General features: G+C 34.6%; 1 protein-coding gene across 14 annotated transcripts in view; it reads right to left on the bottom strand.

Moving 5' to 3' along the window:
* LOC18431881 (uncharacterized) overlaps positions 1 to 11,117 on the bottom strand; it is a 43,348-nt gene extending 32,231 nt beyond the window's left edge. For 2 of the 14 annotated variants that reach the window (XM_088868431.1, XM_088868430.1), the window contains exons 1-2: positions 10,672 to 11,060; positions 10,426 to 10,531 (exon numbers count right to left, since the gene is read on the bottom strand). In XM_088868431.1, the coding sequence (XP_088724557.1) occupies positions 10,426 to 10,531; positions 10,672 to 10,872 (307 nt within the window). In that variant the 5' untranslated portion in view covers positions 10,873 to 11,060. Of the gene's footprint in view, positions 1 to 3,996; positions 4,264 to 10,425; positions 10,532 to 10,671 lie in introns of those variants that run through there. The other 12 variants (XM_088868433.1, XM_088868432.1, XM_088868441.1 and 9 more) reach the window with 11 other exon arrangements.

An 11,117-nucleotide genomic window follows, 5' to 3' on the forward strand; every position in this document is an offset into this window, starting at 1 on the left:
GAGTATCTATTATTGGATCAAATTCTAGTTCATCAGTTTCTGAGATTTCTCCCGAGATCTCAGTTTGCAATTCTAGAATTTTTATTCTATTTTTTAGTTGTTGTACTTCTAATTTTACATCATTAACTTCTCTTTTTAATTCTACTATAGTTGGTTCTTTTTGGACTGCATCTCTTTTGTTTATTTTTTTTATTATTTCTGAGAAACTATATTCATCTACAAGTTTCATTAATGGAGCAGGCTTATTTTTTGCTTTAGCTATTTTAATATACTAGGTTATTATATCTCTTTTTTCATGGGGATCAGTAATTTTTTCTATGAGATCCAGTATTAGATTTTCTTCATTGGTTAATGTATTACAGGAACATTCTTACATTTTCTCAATTTCTGATTGTTCATCTGAACTACTCCACACTAAATTTTCATCTTCAATATTTCCTATTAATGAGTCACTGCTATTATCTTCAGTTGAACTGTTTTCTGAATCTGCATCATAAATTTGTATAATATCATATATTTTATTTCTGATATTTTCATCAAGTATTATAGTATCAATTTTCTTTTTCATTTTGCAAGCATTTTTGTAATGACCAACTTTTCCACACTTATAGCATACAGGTACTTTCTTTTTTCCCTTTTTATATTTAAATTTAGGGGAGAATCTTTTGATAAATTTGTCTCTTTTATATTTTCTGGATTTTCGTTTTTCTGTTTTGAAAGATTTGTCTTTTCTCTTTTTCCCTGGTTTATTTGGAGAAGTACTGATACTATATCCAAATTGTTCACAAAAATCACCTAATTCTTTTTTACCAATCATTCTTTGTTTGTCCAATTGTCTTTTTAATTTCAAATATGTGCATAAGGCTAATCCTTCGGCACATATTTCTGCTGAACGTTCACCTAAAGTATAATTGGAATATGGTATAATACCCCCATTCTTAGTTTTAAGCCGATTTTTAAATTTTTCAGCAAACAAGTAGGGTAATCCAACAATAAATTTTTCTTTCCAATGATCAAGATGACTATCTTCTCGGGTAAGTAATCTAGAAAAGAAAACGTCTTTATACCACTTATAATGAGATAAAGTAGGACATCTTAAATTGGAGAGCAGATCTTCAGATCGTGCTTCTAATAAAGCTGTACTGCCTACAAAATGGAGAGTTATTGTATATATGAGAGCATTTACAGCATCACTTTCGCTGTATGGTATATCCTGATTCTGTTCATTCTTTACAACCCATTGTCTAGTATTGGTAAGTATTTGATTTTTAGTAGTATCATTTAGGTAAAAATCCCACCATCCTCTAAGCCATCCTGTGAAACCACAGACTATGGATTTTGCTACTTCCTGATAATGATTACCTGCCATTTTGCAGGCTGAAGCATACATTGTCATATGTTTCATGGTGTCTAATATCTGATGTTCAAACATTCTATCTATATTCCAATTGACTATGGTTCTACCAGAATAGGAAGTTGTATGGGATACTAGATCTTCTTCGAATTGGATATCTACAGGGATAGGCCTAGTATGGTACATCCTAGCATTGGCTACTGGCTTCCATTTTGTTCCATATGATATCCTATGAATATTTTGATCAGTAGACTGGTTATTGTTTTCAGTAAAAGCAATTTTCATATTTTCAACAGTATTTTCTATTATTGATTCCTCTTGAAGGGTTAGTGCTTCAGGTTCTTGAATAATAATTCTTTTATTTTTCTTGTCTGTATTTTTTAGATTTTTCTCTTTAATGTCTAAATGGGATAATTGTGCAACCAATTCATCTATAAGATCACTATGATCTTCTTTGACATTAAATCTGTCTTTATTCATTTCAGGAGGAGGTTTTATTAGGACTGATTTCTTTTGGACGTCTTTCTTTTCTGTCTCTTGAGGTATTCTTAACATATTTTCTATTCTTGTAGTTTGTTTTCCTATGATTTGCATATACAAATTTGTATAATTATTTTGTTCAATTATATTAGGTAATCATTCTAATTTATGGGTAGATTATCCAGTAGTCATTTTATATGGTGTTGCTTTGGTTCCAGAAACTATTGTTGTTTCTGTTTCTTTATCTTTATGATATCCCTTAATTATAATACTTCTTTCTTGTGGATGTATACTGGTTATATTGTCTCCTTCTACTACTTGAAATGTTTGATATTGTTTTTCTAAAGTATGAATTTCAAAATTGGGAATAGGGACTTCTTTTTCTGCGAGTATTACTCTTAACCAGTTAAAAAATCCTATACTTTTCTTTTCCTTTTTAAAAAATTTATTATATTTCTTATGTAATAGATCTATTAATCTTTTCTCAAATTTAGCAAGATACCATTCTCTAATTTGGGTATTTTCTTCTGCTAAGTAATCATTTTTGAGATATTCTAAATCTACTTTTCTTTCTTCTTGTAGGATTAAAACTTGGAAATCCATTTCAGTATCTGAAAAATCTGGATGATTACTTGCTGGCTTGCATTGAAGTATATGCACATTATTGCTCATTCTTAATAGTCCTTGGATTATAGGATTTTGTATAGAAGTAGATGTAGAAGTAGAATGTCTAGCAGGCTCAGAATGCCTATGTGACTGTGATTTTATATCAGAATCATCTTTACTATTTATTTTAATTTTTTTATTATTATTAAATTGGATTTCTATTTCTCCATCTGGGTGTTCTACTATTTGATTAGAATTATTATTAGAAGGGGTTTTATATTGTTGATTCTCATTATGTATTGACCATGTTTCTGGTAGTACTATTTGAGACCCATCAATTGTTTCTGGTATTATTATATTAGATTTTTCAACATTTGTTTGAAAAAATATAGTTTTTCCTTTGGTATCTACTTGTAATACATTAGGACATAAGGTATTCATTACCTTATAACAGATTCTATAAACTAATGCAATATTTTGAGATCCTGGATTCATATCGAACCCTTGAATTTTTAAATTAAGTGTTAATACTTTTAAATATTGGGATCACTCAATGATACTGAGTAATCAAGAAAACAGTTGAAATAGACTGGTCCACTACATAAACTTGATTCTACTATGCCTTATAATGAATCTGAAAGTTTGTTATGTCTATTATCTCTTAAACATATTAATATGGAATTATTAAGTCCTAATCTAGTAAAAGGTTTTATTGCTACTTGAATTAAACCTATATGTAAATACTTATAGTCTTTATCCTTGTGTGCTTGAATTACTTTACTGGATAATAATTGAAAATTCTCTTGAACACTTGTGATTGATAGACTTTGTTCCACAGTCTTAATTGCATATCCTGTTTTTAATTCAAATTTTCCTTTTCGATAGACATCAGAAACTGGAACCTTAGGTATGTTCCAATTTTGAATTTGTTTTTCAATTTTATCTATAAAAATTTCTTCTTTATTTTTTATTCGTAAAGTACTACTAGATTGAGATAATGCCTTATTAGACAGATTTCTAATGAAATTTTCCATTAATAATGCTGATGAGTGCCCCTTTAGATCAACCTCTTATGTCTTTTTTGACCTCAGCGGCTCTCCTGGCCTTAACGGTCTCTTAGGCTGGGCATCAACAGCCTCAACTCTCGGTCCAACTTATATTAATGAAAAATTTAATTAGGTTTCTAACTAATAAGATATTACTTTCAATATAGTATTACTGTACTGAATAAAGTTTCTAATTCTGGTTTATGGCTCTGATACCATCAACAACCAAGATCGCACAACCAAAGAAACTTAAGCAAGCATTCTAACATATCCAAAATATATTAATACACATAAAATAATGAAAATAGAAAAGGGAGCTATATCAAGAATGATCCAAGTAGTATAAGTAGCCTGACGAATTTTAATACTGAAAATAGCTTTTATTTGCATTGAAAAATTTCATACATCACAGCTCAAATCATACATTCAACTAACAACTCATATAAAGTAACTAACTATTCATACAAACCAACAACAACAAATTAAACTTCAAAGCAGAAATACACATACAGTTTACAGACGCAGTAACTACAGAATAACTTCCACTCTGACGGACAGTAGCTTGGAAGGTTGTCAAAATTACATTCACACATAAGGCAAGCACTCAACAAACACTCAGAGAATTTTTGCAAAGAGAAAACACTCAGAGAGAGAGAAATAAAGGACTCTAGCTTCTGAAACTTCTTAGCTCTGATCTTCGCTCTTCGCTTAGCTTGGCTTCTTGAGGGAGGAGGTCTCCTTTTATAAGCATGGACTTCAAACTCTTTTCTTAATCTGTTTGTTGCTTTTTACAGGGCGCTCTGGATGCATACAGGTGGGATGGTAGATGATGCTCCTGCAGCTGTCGGTGAAGAAATGGAGGACAGGTGGATGGTAGAGATGAAAAGTAGAGAGAGAATCTTCTTTTAACTGTCGGTGGATTGTCGTCTTATGTTGGTGGAGAATATTTCTTCCTGTAGCAGGGACAGGTGGATTATTCTTTGTCGGCTGGTGGTTACCTTTTTACTGTAGCATAAAGTAGCAGCGACAAGTGGCTTATTCTTTGTCGGCTAATGATTGGCTTGAATTTGTTGGAATCGGGTCAGGCAGGTCCGGCCTAGTATAGAGTTTGCTTCTGAGAACAGCCATGTGCTGATTGATCTTCTTCAATTTCAACACTATTGCTTGCTTCATTTTGTGTTTCTTCTTCAAATATCTAGAGTAACTGTTTTTCAAGTTCTTCTTTGGTGGCCTTTGGGTTTCTTTTCTTCATTTGTCTTATGTATTCAGAAAGATTATTTGGGTGATCATAAGAGGATGCTCCTAGGGCTGCAGGAATTTTTCTCAGTTTAATTTGGTCTGGTTCCAAATTCTTATAGACAAATATATCCCACCACTTCACTGATATTTTCTTTCCTATACAAGGAATATATTCATAATTATTAGAATTATTTTCAGATATTGCAAAATTCCATTTTAGTATCCAAGGTAACTGGTAAAGTGCCATAAAATATAGATGATAGTCTATATTTGGGTCTTTACCATTGAACTCAATGAATCTGGCTTGAGACACTTGTAAAGGTTCTGATAATATTTGGGATCCTGATCCCCATACTGAAAACCAATTGCGGAACCAGTTTGGAAAGGGATCAACAATTGGCATTTTGAACTGAAGAAACCATGTGTGAGAATTGTAATTATTTTGGATGGCTAGAACTTTGTGCCAAGCATCTACGTATTCAGAATGTTGATAATATTTATTTGGGAATTCCGAGGCTTGTAATTTATTTGCTTTGGCTGGATCTGAATTCCATTCACTGAAAGATAAATTTTTTCTAATTTGCAATTTTGAATAAGATACCATTTTGGTATTCTTGTGGTAATAATGAACAATTGTAATGGAGCCAATTTCTAATAGAATGGCCTCATACCATTCTCTAGTTTTTATACCATTCAAAGGGCAGATATTGTTATATAGGTAAATTTTTGCAACTCTATTTGGGTCTTCCATTGCATGTATGTCTGCAATGATTGAGTCTACAAGAAAAGTTGTTTCTTTGTACTGGGATTTACCAGTAGAAGAGGTTTTTCGAGGGATTGGTGACTGTAGGAATACTGGAGTTTGTGTTTGAGGTGGAGTCTGGCTTGAACCAGATCAAATTAAACTGAAGAAAATTCCTGAAGCCCTGGGATCATCCTCTTATGATCACCCAAATAATCTTTCTGAATATATAAGACAACTGAAGAAAATAAACCCAAAGGCCACCAAAGAAGAACTTGAAAAACAGTTACTCCAGATATCTGAAGAAGAAGCACAAAATGAAGAAAGCAACAGTGTTGAAATTGAAGAAGATCAATCAGCACATGGCTGTTCTCAAAAGCAAACTCTATACTAGGCTGGACCCGCCTGACTCGATTCCAACAAATTCAAGCCAATCATTAACCGACAAAGAATAATCCACCTGTCCCCGCTACTTTATGCTACAGTAAAAAGGTAACCACCAGCCAACAAAGAATAATCCACCTGTCCCTGCTACAGGGAAAAATATTCTTCACCAACATAAGACGACAATCCACCGACAGCTAAAAGAAGATTCTCTCTCTACTTTTCATCTCTACCATCCACCTGTCCTCCACTTCGTCACCGACAGCTGCACGAGCATCATCTACCATCCACCTGTATGCATCTAGAGCGCCCTGTAAAAAGCAACAAACAGATTAAGAAAAGAATTTGAAGCCCATGCTTATAAAAGGAGATCTCCTCCCTCAAGAAGCCAGGCTAAGATCAGAGCTAAGAGGTTTCAAAAGTTCAGAGTCCTCTATCTTCTCTCTCTCCGAGTGTTTTCTCTTTGTAAAAATCCTCTGAGTGTTTGAGCGTTTGCTTTATGTGTGAATGTAATTTTGACAACCTTCCAAGCTACTGTTCGTCAGAGTGGAAGTTATTTTGTAGTTACTGCGTCTGTAAAGTGTACTTCTGCTTTAAAGTTTAATTTGTTGGATTGAATAGTTTGTTACTCTATATGAATGTATAAGTTGTGACGTTTTATAATGCAAATAAAAGCTATTTTCAGTATTAAATTTCGTCAAGCTACTTATACCACTTGGATCATTCTTGATATAGCTCCCTTTTCTATTTTTATTATTTTATGCGTATTAATATATTTTGGATATGTGAGAATGCTTGCTTAATTGTTTAATTGTTTAATTGCATGATAAGTTTCTTGGTTTTGCAATATATATATATATATACATGTATATATATATGTATATACATGTATATACATATGTATATACATGTATATACATATGTATATATATGTATATATATATATATGTATATATATATAAATAAAATAGTATATATAGAGAGTAATCCGGATCTGATGTAATACTATTCAGATCCGGATCCAGATCTGGTTGAATCCGGCCCTGAATCGACCCGTTCTCACCCAGCCCATAATTCCTCCCTCCAGAGTCCAAGTGCAGTCTCCTGATTTTTGCAACACATTCCTCAATTGATTCATACTTAAGATATTCTATAACAACCTATAGGGGTCAAGTAATGGTTGAACAAATTTCAAAAGGTTGAATTGGAACCCTTGGCATTACATTGCAGTTTCATCGCCCTAAACACTAAGCCAAGGGCCTCTTTCCCCAAAAAAATTAACTACTAAAAGAAAAAAAAAAAAAAAAAAAGAAAAAAAACCCAATGTTCGTTTGTGGCAATAAAAATGGAAGTATGGCCATCATGAAATCTTTACTTGACCACCTATTCCATTAATTTTTTTTAAATCAATCTCACATTGTATGAGATAAATGCATCATCAAATGCTCAAATTCACGTCACCAGATCCATGAGTTTACTAGCTAGAGATTCTAGACAAATGCATCGTCAACTACTCAAATTACAAAAATAACCACAATGTTTTTTCAATTCTCTTAACATTGATATCATCATGCAATCAAGGTAAACAACCGTATAATATACCACTATTCACCAATAAAACATGAATTGCTACCATCGTTGTACCAAAAATGCATCAGCAGACATAAGTGAGGAATCTCTAAATGTAAAAGTCGAATCTGAACTCAAACAATAACTCTAGCTGATCAAAGGAACCCAACAACACTAACGTTCACTACAGAAAATGAAATAACATCAAATAGACAAATACCATTGATTGAACAGGACCAATTTTACATGATTCTGATAAATCCTTCTATTACTAAGCATGGATGCTTCCATTCCAATGCGCAACTGAATCTATTATATCGATTGCACTTCCAAATCCTGATATACAGTTTATCATCAGGAGTAATGACTCAATCTTCATGCATTCAGCTGTTAAATCTCAATTTGTTCTTTTGTGATCTCAGCATCAAAAATAGCATCTAGACTCTGGATTCAAAATTTGTGCGATTAAAAGAATTTCTTCGCAAAAATAGATAGATCATTTTTCGTTATATGCATTTGGGTTCATTCCCACGAGTTTCAGAAAAGGACAAAAGAAGAAAAAGGAAATGACAAATCTGAAACCACCATTTACCCCAAAAAAAAAATCTGAAACCACCCTATCTAACCAGAAATTTTGATCTTGTCTAGAAAGCAAGATAATGAACTCCCATAAAAGGGTGATGATGATGATGACGATAGTATTTAATAGTAATAGTAACACAAGCTGGGAATCTTGAATTTATCGGCAATACTCAGAACTTAGAAAGCAAGTAACGATAAATTTAGTAAAAAGGAGGAAATATTAAGAAAACAATAAAATTTTATTTTTTTTTGGAGAAAGGATAACTATTTCAAGTTTCAACATGTGAAGACCACTGGAACCACAAGTATATCGAGTTGAACATTGATGGGTGCTCAATCATAAATCCTAGTCCAGCAGGTTTCGGGTGCATCCTTAGAGACCATTTGGAGAATAGCTTATTCTCTACCTTCAAACACAGGCATCATCAAATCGACAATGACCGAAACCATAGCTCTACTCAAAAACTGAAAAGGGACACCAAATTAGGAACATGTACATCCCCTCATCATTGAGGGTGACTCCAAGAATGTCATACTTTGGTGTTTGAACCTCTAAAAGAACCCACGGCCCCTGGAGATAAGTCCCCTTATTTGATCACATCTTTTGTCATTGCAGGAACCTTTGTGTCACCTTCATACACATCTTTGGGGATGCCAACGATGTAGCTAATTCCCTAGCCAAGGATGAAATAGTCGGTGAAGCGACGAGGGACATGATAGAGTAATCCCACGGCTTTTCCCAGAGTGGGATTGTATAGCTATAATTGCATACTTTTATAGCTGTGCAGCCCCATGTATTTTGAGGGTTTGGGGTCATTTTTCGACTTCTTCACTTGTACGAGCACCTGACCTACGGGGTGCCTATGCTTGGAACATTGTAAAAGAAGTACATACTCAATACAAGACAAATATTTTTAAAAAGAAAAAGGATTTCCTTCCCCAATATATTAGGCCACAGTTAAGGTTGTGATATCTTGGGTCAATAATCCAGGAAAATGGAGAGATTGAGGAAGTAATCATACACAAAATTAGAGCTACGTGGGCGAAGTGGAGATGTACAACTGGAATTTTATGTGATTACCGCATACCAATAAAGTTGAAGGGCAAGTTCTGTAGGACAGTTGTGAGACCAGCTTTGCTCTATGGAGCGGGATGTTGAGAGGACAAAAAATAATATACCCATAGAATGTGTAGCGGAGATAAAGATGTTGAGATGGATGAGTGGCAAAACAAGAAGGGATAGAATTAGAAATGAATCCATTTGAGAAAATTTAGGTGTGGCACCAATAGGCAATAAGATGAGAGAGAGCTGACTTAGATGGGCTGGCCATGTGTGGCGCCAACCCAATACAGCACCTATTAGGAGGTGCGAGTTAGTTCAAATAGAAGGATTGAAAAGGGAAAGGGGTAGGCCCAAAAGGACGTGGTTGGAAGGAGTCCGAATATATATGGGGACTTTTGGCCTAATTGAGGGTATGGCTTTTAATAGAGCAAAATGGTGAAAAGGGATTCATGTTGCCGACCCCAATTCATTGGGACAAGGCTATGATGATGATGATGAATTAAGGCTGCACTACACTTGCAAGAACTCAAAAGACTTTAAGTGACAAACACAACAAGTTCTAAGACATTTTGTGAAGAACACAAATGATGCCAAAACCAAAACGTAGAAACAAGGGGAAGTTGATGATAAGACCGTTTACATTTGGCATTAAAAGGTCCAAATTACCCCTAGCCATTAGATGTGAAATTGGATGGGTAGGGGCGTACTGTATTGACAAGTTCAAGAAAAAATTCAGTAGATTTTGAGTGGAGATGTGACACACTGCAGCAATGTGATTTTAAATAGGACAGTTTTGGGGTGTTTGTGAACTTTGTGAACAAAGGCTAACAGTATCATTGTATAAAATCACTTAGAACAAAACAGAAAGAGAGAAGTGCGTAAACTAACTGGAGAATCTTCTCATAGCAAAAATATGTGTTCACCTTCAATTATTTAAATCTAATAGAAATGCTCGAATCCTCCAACTGTTAATTCCCCTTCTCAAAGCAAAACCCTTCTATTTAACGCGGATATCAAATGGATACAGCCATAGTCCTTCCAAAGATAAAAAACGTTTATAGACCAATAATATAGGATTCAACCTATGCAACAGATGTAAACTATACAACCCTTTGGGGGCTAATCAACCTAATTGACTCGTTTTTTGGGCCCGCTAGTCCCGACTCTAAACAGTATGAAAATAGAAAGGACTATGGTTTTTCTTTTTACAACATTCAAAACCTAAAAAGAAAGAGAATTCAACAAAGAGAAAGCAGATTGAGCCACTAGGACATTCAACCAACATGCCATTGAGGGATTTAATATAACAACAACAACGATAACAATTAGTAATGAAGGGGAAAACTTCCAATTTCACTACCAAAACATGAGAATAAATAAATAATTAAGTTGAAATGCCATGGCCTAATATAAATGGAGTTCTTTGTCTTGGCCCGTAGGTTTCCGGTTCCCCCTTCCACATTGAACTACATTAGAAAAGAAACAGAAGAGATAGACAGGTAAAATGAGAAGATAATTAAAAGGGTTAAGCATTCAAATCCCACGCGAATACAGAGGCTACAAAGGCCCGAAGAGAAAGAGAGAGAGAGAGAGAGAGAGAGGCTACCTGGTTGAGGAGTGGAGCTTCGGAAAAGAGAGGAGAAAAGGTTGGAGAGCCAACCCCTACCCCCTCTCTCTCTCTTACTGATCTTCTTCTGAGAAGCCGACAAAGGACGATCATAGGGAGTGTTTGGTGTTGGTCGAGAATGAGAATAGGGCTTCCTCCACTTGCCTCCTGTACCCCGTTCATACCCTCGCCTTCCTTCATTCGCCATTGTTCTCCCCCTCTCTCTCTCTCTCTCTCTCTAACAAAGTACAGAGAAAGTTCACATTTTGGGGGACAGATTCGCCTTCATCAATTTATGTATGCGCCTTTTACTCCCCTCTCTCTCTCTCATCTTTCTCTCGCGCTTCTTTCTCTCTCCTCATTGGAAGAAAAACCCATATGCATCGCTCTTGCCGCCGTCTACCCACGTGCGTTCCTCATCAAGTCGTCCTTTTCATTTTTTTTTG

Source organism: Amborella trichopoda, chromosome 5 (genome assembly GCF_054954075.1).
Source record: "Amborella trichopoda isolate Santa Cruz 75 chromosome 5, AtrichopodaSantaCruz75HAP2 v2.0, whole genome shotgun sequence".
Lineage (NCBI taxonomy): Eukaryota > Viridiplantae > Streptophyta > Magnoliopsida > Amborellales > Amborellaceae > Amborella > Amborella trichopoda.